The 14,623-nt window shown below is 57.3% G+C and overlaps 1 protein-coding gene across 7 annotated transcripts in view; it reads left to right on the top strand.

The window, feature by feature from the left end:
- The window catches only part of TRAPPC9 (trafficking protein particle complex 9), a 500,764-nt gene that overhangs the window by 63,565 nt on the left and 422,576 nt on the right, over positions 1 to 14,623 (top strand). For all 7 annotated transcript variants that reach the window (XM_032316499.1, XM_032316500.1, XM_032316503.1 and 4 more), the window contains 2 exons: positions 2,669 to 2,885; positions 5,368 to 5,511. In XM_032316499.1, coding sequence (XP_032172390.1) covers positions 2,669 to 2,885; positions 5,368 to 5,511 — 361 coding nt within the window. The remainder of the gene's footprint in view (positions 1 to 2,668; positions 2,886 to 5,367; positions 5,512 to 14,623) is intronic.

Genomic DNA, 14,623 nt, shown 5'->3' with positions numbered 1-14,623 from the left:
TGAGAACATGGATAGTTATCTCCTGGACATCAGCCTTAGCAGCGCTTTTCTGGATCTGTCTCCCCAGGCAAGGGAAGCAAAAACACATAAACCGTTGTGACTACCCCGAAATAAAAGGTTTTGCACAGCAAAGGAAACCGTGAAGAAAACACAAAGGCAATCCAGTGAATGGGAGGAGTTATTTGTTAATGACATATCCAACAAAGGGGTAATATGCAAAACATATAAAGAATTCATATAACCTAAAACCCCCAAACTCCAAACAATATGATTAAAAAAGGGGCAGAGGACCTAGATAGACATTTTTCCAGAGATGTCCAGATGGCTGGCAGATGTGTGGACAGGTGCTCAGCGTCACCGGTCATCAGGGAGATACAAACCTCCAACAGGAGGAGATGCCCCACCCACATCGCCCAAGGAGCTGCCCCTCACACCTGTCAGAATGGCTGTTATCAAGAAGAAGAGATAAGTGTTGGCAGGGACGTGGCGAGAAAGGAACCTCATACACAGCTGGCAGGAATGCAGACTGGTACAGCCACTGTGGGAAACAGCAGGGAGGTTCCTCCAAAAACAAAATCTGGAGCTAACATACGACACAGGAGTTCTACTTCTGGATATTTCAATGAAGAAAGTGAAAATGTTAATTTGGAAAGATACGTGCAGCTGTGTTTACAGCAGCATTATTTACGAAGCCACCTTCTGGAAGAGGCCCTAGTGTCTGTCCATCGACACACACACACTGGACTATTACTCAGCCACAAAAAGAATGAGATCTCGCTGTTTGCAACGACGTGGGTAGACCGAGAGGGTGTGATGCTCAGTGAGGTAAGCCAGAGACAAGCGCCGTGTGATCTCGCTCATTGTGGAGTCTCGGAAGCAAAGCAAATGAGCAAACAGTAACGAGAGAGACAGTCTCATAAATTCGGAGAATAAGCTAGTGGTTGTGGCCGTGGGGTGCGCGAGACACGTGAAGGGGACAGGGAGGTGCAGAATTCCAGTCCCAGAGTGAGTGCGCCACGGGTGACCGGGACCGCGTAGGCGATGTCGTCCGCGATGCTGTGTCGCTGTGAGGTGCCGGAGGGCGACGGCACTTGACATGGTGAGCACTTGAGAATGTCCAGAATTGTCAGACCACGACCTTGTACACAGACTGGTGTGATGTGTCAACTACACTTCAATTAAAAAACCAATAATACCAAAGATGATGCTCCCACTTCAGGAAATGTCTGGTGGTCCTGCGGCTGGGCGGGGACAGGGATTGCACATGAACAGGGACAACACAGGGAGAGAGAGCCGGCATGGTGCATTCCAGAAAGCCCGTGGGGATTTAGGGAGGGGAGAGGCAGCTCACAGCTGCGAGCACGAAGAGCGGCGTCGGGGAGCGGCGGAGAGCCGGGTGCGGCGGAGGGGAGACGTGGGAGCCTGCCTGCTTGTCTTCTTGTTCTGCCTGGAAATCCCTTGCCTGCCTGACTCTGTCGTCCCTGTCTCAAGGAGCGTCCGCCCGTGTTGGTGTCGGTTTCACCACGAGGAGGCCCCCATGGACAGGTGGTGACAGAACGGGAAACACGCACCCGCGTTGTCCCATTCGGCTGGCTCACGGGGCAGCGGGCCTGGAGTCACAAGGGCAGATGGGCGGGCCAGGGAAGGTTCTGGGCTGCTGGGTGTAGTGCTGAAGGGTTTGCCCGTTGTGACAGGCTCTGAGCTGTGCTCCAGGGACACCAGCCTGCTGGCTGCCAGCACGTGGATTACAGAAGGCCTAGAAAGTGGGTATGAAAGCCATTTAGAGTCACCTTTCGGGGGAGAGGGCCCACTGGAGGCCGTGGCAGTGGGCGTGGAGAAGGGGCATTGAACGCGAGCTGGCGGGGCTTCTAGGCTGCGGGTCTGTGCCCACAGAGGTCTCTGGGCAGCTGACCCTGCCCGGGCCAGCAGCTGGGAGGGAGCCCAGTGGAGGCTGGGGCGGCCCCCCTCACCAGGGAGCTATGGCGCGGTGGGGGTGCGTGTGGTAAGGGGGTCAGCATCCCCCCGCCCCCAGCTCTGGGCTGCTCTCTGACTCGGTGCTGTGTGGTTTTGTGTACATGTTGCTTCCTCTCTGAGCTTCCTCGTCTGTGAGCCGGGCTGACGTTAGTTGGTGGCCCTGTTGCGATGACAGAGTAGGGCCATCACATCAGTGGCCCTGAAGACACAGAAGCGTTATCACTACGTCACGGGTCATGGAAGGAACTCAGTCAGGTCAGGGACGAGGGAAAACCGTGAGCATGAAGGCTCAAGTCCAAGTTAGGTGCTGTGATTGTTGATGGGCCACATGGCTCCGTCCTGTCTCTGTTTCAAGCACTTTTGTCCTCGATGGAAGACCCTGCCCGAACCCTAGCGTCTAGGTGAGCTGTCCTTCGTTCTCTTTTATGAAGGAGCTTAAGGCCGGTGTCACGTGGTATGTAGCAAGTGCCTTTGTTCCCGAGAAGACAGGCCTTCCTAGCGAGGAACGGGCGACTTTGGGAGTTGTGTGTTGCGCGGCTCCCATGCTTTTCCTGGGATTGTCGTACGGTGCACGGTCCAGGCCTGGCCTCTCCTCAGTGTTTCATCCTGTCTCTGTTGGATGAAAAAAGTTTTTTTTTTTTTTTTAAATGTGTGTCCTTTCTCAAAAGCTTTTATTTTCCTGTCCGTGCTTCAGCTTTCTGAGGAAGAGAAAATCCAGCGGTACAGCATCCTGTCTGAGCTCTACGAGCTGATCGGCTTCCATCGGAAGTCTGCGTTCTTTAAGCGCGTGGCCGCTATGCAGTGCGTGGCCCCAAGCATCTCGGAGCCGGGCTGGAGGGCCTGCTACAAGCTCCTCCTGGAGACGCTTCCCGGCTACAGCCTGTCGCTGGACCCCAAAGACTTCAGCAAAGGTAACGACGGTCTCCTGGCTGGGACGGAGATGTTGCTCATGCGCCGTTCGAGCCCTTCCTCTCCCAGCAGACGCTGTGGTCGGCACTGCGGTTCAAGGGTGACAGAGCCCATCCTGCCCCTGGGTACTTAGAGTACAGTCACACCAAAAAGGAGCGGCGCTTTGCTTGGGGGCTGGCATCCTTTGGCCGGTCCCTCTGCAGTCCCTGCTCCTGGCAATTGGAGTTAAGCGCAGGAGTAGGACAAGCCGTACACACCTGTGGGATTTACATTCAGAAGGCTCAGCGTTGTTGGTGGAAGAGACCCTGTGCCGCGGAGGTGGGCGTGAGCTCCCTTCCACCGCCTTCCAGAGGTTTCTGGGAGGAGGCGGTGTTCGGGAAGAGGGCAGAGTTTTTGGAGCAATCACACGGTCGCTCTGTGGAGAGAGGGTAATGGGTATTTTAAAAGTTTCCGGTTGCATGGGAAGTGGAATCCCCATTTACTGGGCCTCGGGGAGACTGGAGGCAAGGCCCCACTTGCTCTCCAGGTCCTTCTTTCGGTGTCCTGTGAATGTAACTCCGAGCTGGCTCCGGAGCCAACGCCGGCGCACCCGAGTCCGGAGTCCAGGCCGGCTTCTCGGCCGCTCTTCCCCGCCCCTCCTTGTGTGGCTGCCAGCCGTCCTTGGGGTCTTGGCTGGGTGTCACTTCTGTAGAGCCGTCCCCCGTGGCCCCTCAGCCTATATGGACCCTTTATTCTTCCCTCTCTCCTTCCTCCCTTCCGTCCTTTATTTTTTAGAGATAGTATTTATTTGGGGGGGGAGGGGCAGAGGGAGAGCAAGAGAGAGAATCCCAAGCAGGCCCCGTGCCCCGCATGGAACCCAGTGTGGGGCTCGATCCCACGACCCTGAGATCATGACCTGAGCCAAAACCAAGAGTCTGAGCCACCCAAGCACCCCTTATTTTTCCTCCTTCATTGAATCCTGCTGTTCTTCCTTAGGGCACCCCCATACTCTGCAAGTGCATTTAGAAATCACCTGGGGTTGGGCACCTAGTGGCTCAGTGGGTTGAGCATCCGGCTCTTGACTTTGGCTCAGGTCATGATCTCGGGTCGTGAGATCGAGCCCCATGCTGGGCTCTGTGCTGGGTGTGGAGCCTGCTTAAAACAAATCAGTTGGGGTGATGATGTAACACCTGCCTCCCACGCCAGCCTGTGAGAGCAGAGCCCCTGACTCTCCTCGTGGCCTCAGGGGACGCATGGCAGGTGTCCTAGGGGACACGTGTCACGTAGGACTGAACCCTAATGAGCAGCTATAGCCACATGTGTGGGTTGCCACTTGTTGAATGGAATTTCTTGGTTTTAATTTTTAAAACAGATGAAAAAAGTGTTTCTTCTGGAAAGTAAAACAAGCACATCTTCAAGTGATTTGGTACTTTTCACTTAGCCTTCTGTTTTGCCATTGTTTTGTGAAAGAGGTTGAGAGAAGGTTAGGAAGTGAGATCAAATAAAATACAAATGATAAATGTTGACTGGCCATATTTATTTATTTGACAGAGAGAGATCACAAGTAGGCAGAGAGGGAGGAAGGGAAGCAGGCTCCCTGCTGAGCAGAGAGCTCGATGTGGGGCTCGATCCCAGGACCCTGGGATCGTAACCTGAGCCAAAGGCTTACCCCCCTGAGCCCCCCCCCCCCCCCCCCGTGCCCCAGATTCTGTGGTCTTAAAGAGGCACCTTAAGCTGGCTGTGCACCTGACCCCCCACTTTACATTTCAACGATGTTAATTTCTTTTGGAGGGAGCAGCTGCAAAGGTCCACTGGTAACCTTTTTCTAATTTAGCTATCTGCTTTTATGAGCTTTCCTTATACGGTCAATTAAAAAAGTACATTTTTCTAGTCCCTGTTGGTTGCTAATGAAGTCCCATCACATACCAGTATTTTATTGAAAAAGAAATTGTATATCTGTAACTCAAATACACACCGTTGGAAACATAATCTTTTGTTATAACCTTGCTCTAATGATCTCAGAGTGGTTATTTGTTTTTTTTTTTTTAAAGATTTTATTTGACAGACAGAGATCACAAGTAGGCAGAGAGGCAGGCAGAGAAAGGTAGAAGCAGGCTCCCTGCTGAGCAGAGAGCCCGATGCGGGGCTTGATCCCAGGACCCTGAGATCATGACCTGAGCTGAAGGCAGAGGCTTTAACCCCCTGAGCCACCCAGGCACCCTCAAAGTGGTTATTTTTAAATTGTCTTTGCTGTAAAGAAAAAGTATTCCATAGCACATATCTTTTTACAGTATGAAAGAACATATTGCTTACGAGTTCTGTCTGGGGAAAGTTAAACACAGGAAGTGTTTTTTCTTGCCCTTTGGGTTTGGTTGTTGAAGCATTTGTCTTTAAATCAGGAGATTTACACACACCGTTAACGTGTTTCTGAGGGAGGCCTGCTGGCTCTGGCGCCAGCGCGCCCTCGCGGAGTCCTTGGCGGACACTTTGTGGCTTCCCTCACAGGCACGCACCGAGGCTGGGCCGCCGTCCAGATGCGTCTGCTTCACGAGTTGGTCTACGCGTCCCGAAGAATGGGGAATCCCGCTCTTTCTGTCAGGCACTTGTCCTTCCTGTTGCAGACCATGCTGGACTTCCTGTCGGATCAAGGTGAGTGAGCTCGGTGAACGGGGGCAGCCCTCGTGCTGGCCGCTCAGACCCGGCCCTGGGGTCCGTGGGAGGTGCTCTCCGGTCCTCTGCTGGTGAGGAGCCCGCTCAGACCTGGCCTTGGGGTCCGTGGGAGGTGCTCTCCGGTCCTCTGCTGGTGAGGAGCCCGCTCAGACCCGGCCTTGGGGTCCGTGGGAGGTGCTCTCCGGTCCTCTGCTGGTGAGGAGATTCTGGGCTCCGCCGTGTCCTCTGCTCCCCGTGCTGCCCTTTGCTGTCCTCCGGGGCCTGTGGCCACTGTCCGCTGTGCTTTCTCCCCTCTCCTCCCCGGGCCCCCTCCCTGTGTTGCTGCTTCTGTCTGTCTGTCGGCCTTCTGCATGGGCTCACCTTCCCCTTGCCTACGTGGTGTACAGTAGAAACGTCCCCACACGACATTTATACAGAGAGCTGCACGATTCGTAAGCGTGTTGACCAGCGAGTTTTCACCCAGTGCCGCCTCCTGTAAGTGGCAGCCAGACGGGAAGTACACCCAGAGCCATGAGGACCCCGGTGCGCCCCAGTTACGCTCCCCGCGGGAGCAGCTGCTTACTGACACCACCAGGGTTGCAGCTGGCCTGTGTCTGCGCTGGGGGCATCGTGTGGTACTCTGCCTGCGTGCCGGGCCACTGTCCCCTGCAGTCCCCTGCCTGTCACCTGCTCTTACTGTAATGGGGCGGCGTCTGCTGTTTAGGTTCAGTCGTGATCTGTTTGTTTCCAGGCCAGATTCCCTGCTGGGCCCCAGGAATGTTTATTTCGTGCCTGCAGGACATCTCCCCCTGCGTGTCCCGCGGGTACTAGAAAGTGAGCTCGTGCGCAGCGGGACTTGCCGCTTCCCCATCCCACCTCCCTTTCTGCCTGCGCTGCTGGGCCAGCCGATGTGTGCTGCCCGTTGGGTTCCGGGGGCCGTGCTCTCTGCCCTGGAGATGCACATGTGGGGAATTTATTAGGATGTGCTCCTGGGATCAGTCCGACCAAAGGGATAAGGAGGAGGCCAGATTGGGCAGAGGAATGTTGGGCCTCAGTGTGGTGTTGGCCAAGGCCCCACCGGCCCCGCAGAACCGGCGGGCGCTGTCGCCAAGCCAGGCTCGAGGACTGGTCACGCAATGCCTGGGGAGGCAGTTTCTGGAGAGGCCACAGTTGCCCCAGGGGGACCCTGAAGCCGACCTGCTGTGTGGTGAGGCCGAGGCCTGCTACTGCCGCCCCCACTGTTGCGTGTGCGGGGCGCCCAGGGAGGGGCCTGGTCGTGGGTGAGGCTCTCAGCTGAGGACAGGCTGCGTGGAGGGCGGCACTCCCGTCACTGGGGGCTCCGTCCTTCTGGGCCTGGGAGGCCGCCGCTGTCTGCTCCAGAGCCTCCGTCCTTCCGGATGTTTGAGCGGGGACCTGCCCCAGCTCAGCCACTGCGCCCCTCCTGCCCTCCCCTGGCATCGGCCAGGGGTCCTCTCAGCTTTGAAATCAGTGTGTCCTGCTCTCCCTCTGCCTGGGGCTGGTCCCCGACTCTTCCGTGCGGCGGTCTCCAGGCTGCAGGGTGGAGGCGCGGCCTGCGTCTCCTCACATGGGGGTGCGGCGTAGACACGTGAGTTCCAGTAACGCGAAAACTCAGTCCAAACAAGGGACCGAAGTTGGCGCGTGATCGCCTTTACACAACCAGGGAGACGGTCGGTCTGACTACTGGGCTTTCCCGGACGGGACGGGGCTGGCATACATCGTGGTTAGGCAGAGTCTGTGGGGGGATCCTGGCTCCTGATGAAGTCCGAGGAGCGTCCAGGACTGGGTGAGACTCCTCTTGTGCGGTCCTCCGCACTCCGTGTCCTCGACCTTCCTTCAGGTGGGCCGCATGGACGTCGCGCCGCATGTGCCATGAGGGCCCGCCACGTGCTTTCTCCTCTCTCGGGAGGCCTGTCCCAGTGCCGCCTGCTGGGACTGGGGGACGTCTGTTTTCCCCGGGAGACTTCCATAGCCGTCTCTGAGTGAGCGGCTCCGGTAGCTCCTTGCTGCCAATGACCTTGCGGCCCAGGTGGCCCCGGCGCGTCTGTGCTTGGACCGAGGCCCCCGTGGACGGCGGGACCACCACTCCTCTGTGCCGACTTGGTCTCTCTCTGCTGCTGCTTTTGGATCGCGTCCGTCTTTGTGCCGCTTGCAGAGTTCGGCTGCGGAGCGGCAGGACCAGCGTGGCAGCGGCTAGATGGACGGTTCGCGTCTTGAGTTCTCTGAAGCACGAGGCCGGACGGAGGTGGAGTTCTCAGACCAGGCCGGCTCTGTGTACTGTGGTGACCCGGGCATGGGCCTGTCTGTTGTTTGATGAACTGAATTTTTGCTTTAGGATGGGTGACCAGCTCTCTTTACCCCCGCTGACAGCGTTTGACCCTCCCCACGACCCAGCAGCTGTGACGACGCAGTGTGCGGGGCACAGTGTCCAGCCCGAGTGTTCTCTGCCTGCCGGGCCGTCGAGCGCCGCGTGCCTCCTGACCCACGGCACGAGGCCTTCTCCCCTTTTGTCACAGGTCTGCTCTCTGTCTCGGCACCACTTTCCCCACGCGGCTCCCGTTTAACCGCGTGCGGGCTCGTGTGACTGTGAGTCTTGAAGACAGGCCCACAGCCTGCCTTGAGCTACTCACACCTTCACCCGCCTGATCTTGGACTCCTCATAAATACACACCCCCGTCCTGCGGCAGGGCGTACTCACTCCTTCCCCACTGTTCCTGGTCACCGCGTGAGTCCTCTGGGCCGGGATCCCCTCCTGGCAGCTTGGATGGGTCCCAGCGTGAGCTGCTCCCGCTCTGTTCTCTTCTTCGCGCGCGCCGCTCCCGACCGCAGCGGGGGATGCCTGTGTCTCCAGCTGGGCAGCCCGGTCTTCCCTCCGGAAGCTCTGGAGGGAAGGAGCTTGCTGGTTGCTGGAGGTCATGTTCCACCGGTGATCTAAAGATACGGAGTTTAAAAGGAGAGGAGCTTGGGGCATCAGACTGCTGAACGAAAAGCCGTCTCCTTAAAGGTCTGTGTGTAACGGTGTTGAGTTATTCGGAGTCTTGGGGAAAGGTCAAATGTTGGGAGGGCTCAGGAGCCTTCCCTGTGATGGCCATGACCTCAGACCCCTGATGGCGTTCTTCCTGGGCCTCCGTTTTCTTATTTGTAGAACTAGGAGAACACCATTGTGAGGTAGTTTGTTTTCATTTTAATGATAGATATTTTACTGTACATTTTTAAATTTTATTTATTTTTGTATTTATTTAGGTTCAGGGCTTGAGCTCAGGACCCTGAGACCTGAGCTAAGATCAAGAGTTGGTCATTTAACCGACCGAGCCATCCAGGCGCCTCTAGTGATAGGTATTTTAATTTATTGGATGACCTTTCCCCCAGAGAGCTCATGATATCATTTATAGAGTGGGTAATTAACGTTTCTAAATAGTGCTGCACGGAAATGAAGAAGCAGGGACTAGAGGAGCAGCCAAGAAGGGAATCACTGGTCCCGGGCTCGAGGAAAGGGCTTCCTGGCCTTCTTGTGTGTGTCAGCCTGTCTGGGATTTGCAGGTGGAGGTGCTGCAAGCTGGGGGCTTCTTGTCCTGCCCTCTGCCATGTACGCTCTCTCATGTGTGCAGATAGGAGTGAACACATGTCAGGACCGTTGTTAACACGGAAGGCATTAATTCCCCGGGGCCTCCTGTCATTTTTTTTTTTTTTTAAATGGAAGGACTAACTTGAGAATCTGTGGACGGTTTTGGGGAGTGTGACTATGTGACTATGTGATTATGATCGTTGATACGGGGTCCCTTCCCGGGGCCCGAATCCCCACCCCCCCCCCCCCATCGATACAGGGTCCCTGGCCATGCAGGGGCACCTTCTGTGGCAGCGTGGCTGTGGACCAGTGAGCTCTGTGGGTCGCAGCTGCAAAGCTGCGACCCGGTCCTGTGTGCTGCTCACGAGTCCACTGAGAAGGCGTGGGACCACCGAGTCTGTGAGGGCTCCGGCTGGCGCCATCCACACCGTCCAGCCCGTCTCTCCCTGCTGTCTGACCTGCGGTACCCTGGCCAGGCCGCTCTCCGGAGGCTGCAGCATTTCTGCCCTGCGGCCCTCCCTGCCCTGCTTCTGTCACCTGGTCCGGGAATTTGTCCTTCGCTGTGATTCCCGCTTCGTGGAGCCTACTGTGCAGGTGCCTGCTGGGGCCGTGGCTCCCCTGGCCTGGACGCTCCTCCTGCTCAGGACGTGTCACCCGCACCTGGACCAGCACCTGACACCCGCGCGGCCCCGGAATGCGCTGAGGGAGCGGGGCTTCTGTGTTTCCTCCAGTTGTCTGCTTTAGAAACCCTGCAGGGGTACTGGGGGGCTCAGTCACTCAAGTGGCTGCCTTCGGCTCAGGTCATGATCTCAGGGTCCTGGGATCGAGTCCCTCAGCGGGGAGCTTGCTTCTCCCAATTCCCCTGCTTGTGCGTGCGTGCACTCTGTGTCAAATAAATAAATAAAATCTTTAAAAAAGAAAATAAGAATCCCTCTGGCTCTTGATCTTCTGTAGCACCGTTTGGGAAACTGCTGCCCAGGTCTGGGTCCAGCCCCGGCTCCTGATTTGATCCTTGGCTGTTCGAGCCTGTGCAGTAGTCGCTGACGCCTGCTCCTGTGGAAAGGAAAAGGCTTGCTGCTTTCCCATCAGAGTACTCAAAGAGGGACAAGCGGAAAAATTAGCTGGGGAGGGAGTCTTATGGATTCTGCTGGAAAGTCCTGGAAGAAAGGACTAAGATTAGCCAGAGAGTCGTTGAGCTGCTGGGAGGTGCGGAAAATCAGCCGCGTTCCGTCCCTCCTGTCGATGCCCCAGTGAACAGACCGTGGGTGAGGACGGAGCGCCGCTGAAGCCGGGGACGACCGGCGAAGGAGCCTCCTCCATCAGACCAGTTTCACTGTGTTGTAGCAGAGGGTGCAGTGGTCTCGCTCTAGGGTCAGATGCTCTTAGTGAAACGGAAACTTCACGCAGTTGCTCGGGCTGTGCCTGCCGGGGTTGCAGGGTGATGCGTGTGTTTTACTATGTTCAGCATTTGCCGGAGGGCTCTGGGTGGAGCCCGTCAGAGCTCCAGTGTCTCCTCTCGTGGCAGGACTCCATGGAGAGGAGGCCCTGCCGTGTATGACCGTGTCAGGTGCAAGGAGGTGCTTGACAGATGTCTGGAGACATCTGTGTTCCTTCCTTCCCAGGGGCCCGGACTCCAGTTGCTCCGGCAGGGGTTGCTGGTTCTGTCCCTCGAGGATCTTAAGAGGACCCCAGAGCAATGGCATGTCTTGTCGAGGACACAGCGCAGTGAGCCCAGAGGGCCAGCAGCCGCTCCTCCTCTTGTCCTGTTGGTGATGAACAGCAGCGCTGCTCCTCTAGTCTGGCGGGAGCACGGAGGGCTGCGGGTGGCGGGGGGAAGGGTGGCGAGGGCAGGGTCGCGCGGGGCCGCGAGACACTGTCTCTGGGCCAGCAGCGGTGCTCAGTGTGGCGGCCACGCGAGGACGCGTCGTCTTGTGTGCGCGGGTGGATGGGTGTAGATGTGGCGGCTGTCCTCCTCAGCCCCCCTCCTCCTCCTGCTTCCATAGCCAACGTTTGCGCATTCCTCACGTCTCGGTGGACACCATGTGTACGCTCACCTGTGAAGCCTTTCTCAGTCCTTCAAGGCCAGCGTTTTGTTCCTTTGCAGTGTTCCCTCCGGTGTGGGGCACTTGCCTGTGGCAGCCCTTCTGACCCGCCGTGTGCCCGTTGCTTATGTCATGAACAGACTCCCCGGCAGGGCTGCAGGGTCTCTAACTGGCTATTTCTCACCCCCGACACCTCGTGGCACAGATTGGCGTACATGTGTCGTTGAACGCATCAATAATGCATGTTTTCTTCTTCTTCTTAAAGATTTATGTTTTAGAGAGAGAGTGTGCGCATGTGTGTGTGTGCACATAGGGGGGCGGGGCAGGGGGAGAGGGAGAGAGAACCCTCAAGCAGCGTCCCTGCTGAGCGCAGCGCCGGGCACAGGGCTTGATCCCTGGACCCGGAGATCATGACCTGAGCTGAAATCAAGAGACAGCTGCCCAGCCGCCAGGGCCACCCAGGTGCTGCTGTTTTCCTTTTTAAAAAAACAGCTTCACTGAGACTTAATTCATGGAGCACATGACTTACCCCCTCAGAATGTACACTTCAAGGTTTAGTGTGTTCCCGGTTACGGGCACCTGGAAGCAGGTTTAGCACCTCAAAGAGAGCCTGGTGCTCTGCCGGCTCGCGGCCCTCGGTGCACGTGTCGCGTAGGACGCACGAACGATGAGTTCTTGGGTTTCGTTTGCTGGTTTCTCAGCTGCTCCGCTGTTCCTGGTGTTGGCCGTGCCGTGGTGAACACCTTCAGCTCTTGGGCTGTTTGAGCAGGAGGAAGGTTTTATCCGGGGAGGCTCGCTGGAGCCGTCGTCGTGAGCGTCCTTGTTGCTGCCGGAGCCTGTTGCCAGATGGCCTCTGCAGCACCGCTGATTCACCGCGGGCCGCAGTGCCAGGGCTTCGGTGTGTACGGAAGGCCCCACTCGGGGTTTAATTTGTGTTGTCCTGGTAGCTCGCAGGGCTGAGTATTTTCCCGTGTGTTTGTACACGAACGGCAGGCCTCTCACTCGACCCTCGGTGCAGCTGGTTGTCATCTGTTGGGTTGAGGAGGTGTTAGGGTCCCGGCCGCTGGCCTGGCGACGTCTCCGCTGCGCTGAGATGCTCAGCAGCTTGCCTGAGTCTCCCAGTTGGTGAGGGAAAGTGGAGAACCCAGCTTTAGGCCTTGTCGGCGGACTTAGGCCCAACTGGCTATCAAATCTGTCTGGTGCCGTCATCCACCGGGCTGGTGTCCCGCAGGCTCGGGGTCAGTGTGCCTCCCACAGGGGCTTTTCAGGACTGGAGCGGAAGGCAGCAGGGGAATGTTATAAATGTTTGAGGGCGATCTCCTCAGTGGACCCTGGCATTGGAAACAGAGATACAGTCTGTGTCCTCCGGGGCAGGCCCCGTGTCCCCAGGACCGGCCCCTTAGCCTTCCTGCATCAAGCTAGCGACTCTCGAGTGTGCAAGCTGGGAGGTGCGGGCAGTTTGCGGTCTGAGGCCCTGCGTGTCGTTCGCGTGTCGTTCGCGGGAACAAGAGCCACACGCCCGGGTGAGCCAGTCCTGCACAGCGAAGCACGTCCCTGGGAGGCTGCCGTCCTGTCACGTAGCCGTGCTTCTCCCACGGCCTCCGTGCCTCGGGCCTGGAGACGGGGTGTGACCTTTCCTGCCGTTCCTCCTTCGGGAACCCCCAGCCCTCACGTGGGCGTGTCGTCGGACTCCTCGCCACTTGCTGTCCCTCTCGCTGGGGTCGTCCTCGTCATGCGTTCGTGGTGTCAGCTCTTAGCCTGCTCTGCCTCACAGCTAATGCTGCCTCTGCTCTTGGTGCCTTGTGTGTCCGCGGGGAGGGTCGTTCAGCATCTTCTCTTCTCCGGGTGGGGCTTCGCAGGATCCGGAGGCGTGGCTCTCTGCGTCTCCTTGCACGGCGCTCCAGACACCGCTGCCCCTCCTGCACGCCCTGTCCACCCGGCCAGCTGCTGAGCCCAGAAACCCCGAAGGCAGGCTTGACTGGTTTTCTTCCCTGCCAGGCCTGCATCTGAGTCCTGGCAATGAGTCCCAGGGTCTTACCTCCTCCACAGATCCTAGAGGTGGCCACTTGTCCCCACCGTGTGCCCTCACAGCACAGTGGAAACCATTGTGAAGCCTCAGCTCGGGACCCCCGTCCAGCCCTCAGGGGTCTCCTGGGCCTGCAGCCCTCCACCTCCTGTCCCGTCTTGTTGCTTTTCTGCTTCAGACTGTCCACGGGCTCCCGTCACCCCTCCGTAGTTCCCCGACCGGTCACCCTCCGGCCTCTTGTGCACGGGCTTAGCTTGAGCCGCGCTTCCTCTTGCTCCCGTCTCTCCCGGAAGCATGGCCGCTCTCTGTGTTCCTCAGGCCTGAGTTCAGACACCCCGTCTCCGTCGGCCTCGTGGCACTGTGTGTCTCCTCGCCGTTTTGCAGCTAGTCAGCCTCCTTGCTAGAACACGAACTCCTGCGGGCGGACTCCGTCTGTCCTGCACGGACTCCTGTCTACACCCAGGACCGTGTGTGGTGGGTCCCCACTCAGACTTGTTTGGTCACTGTCCGACGGGGAAGGTCATCCAGCCTCCCTCCCTCTTTTCCACTTGTGAAATGGGCACACGAGCCCGCCATGAGGGTCAGAGGCCCTTAGTGCCGACCGTCCCTCCCTGTGTCTCGTAGCCGGAAGCTCGTGAGTCCCTGCTCTTGCGTGCAGCGCTCCCCGATACTGGCTTTGGGAATTTGGTCCAAATGACACTTAGCCCTCGGGGAAATACTCACGCGTTGAAGGAAAATCTTCGTGAGCCAGCAGCTAGCCCAGAAAGTGCAGGGCCAGTTCCAGGGTCCCGCCTGGACTTCAGACCCAGGGGGTGCCTTTCACCAGGACCCGGGGAGGCCGGCGCAGCAGGTGTGCTCTGTGGGCTGAGAACTGGCCTCTGATAAGTAGAATGGAAATTCTTAGAGGGATATTTTTAGTTTATGTGTCTTCACTCATTTCTGAAAACCAACATCTTCCTTTTCCCCTCTGTAGTCCTTATTTGTTTGCTTCAGAAGTGAACCCCAGCCCAGGGCCGAGGGGGTGGTGTCCACGGGCACCTTGCAGTGCCGGGCCGGGACAAGGCGCACAGCCGCGCCCACCTCCGCGTCCCCCAGCCGCATGCGCGCTCACTCACCGCAGTCCTCGGCTTTTTGCGAATTGTTTTCCTCGTCCTTTTGTATACTCGTGGGTATGGTGCTTTGTCTTCTTTATGTTGTTTGAGTCCGAGTATATTGTCAATGATATGAAAGTAAGAGTGCGTTGTTTTACTAGATTTTAGGATTGGAGATGGTGAGTAAAATGGCATGACCTGAACAACTGAGAGTGTCCTAGAATATGAGCTAGCAGATGAAAACACAGGATTTGGCTCTAAGCTCTACACGTTGTATCTTATTCCCATTAAGAAGCACAGACAATCTGTGGATTTGAGTTTTTACCCTTTCGTTTTGCATAGCAAGGTGCAAAGAACTACAATATGAACT

This window comes from Mustela erminea, chromosome 16 (assembly GCF_009829155.1).
Source record: "Mustela erminea isolate mMusErm1 chromosome 16, mMusErm1.Pri, whole genome shotgun sequence".
Taxonomy (NCBI): domain Eukaryota; kingdom Metazoa; phylum Chordata; class Mammalia; order Carnivora; family Mustelidae; genus Mustela; species Mustela erminea.
Note: the sequence above shows the minus strand (reverse complement) of the source record. Positions and strands in the feature narration are given on the sequence as shown.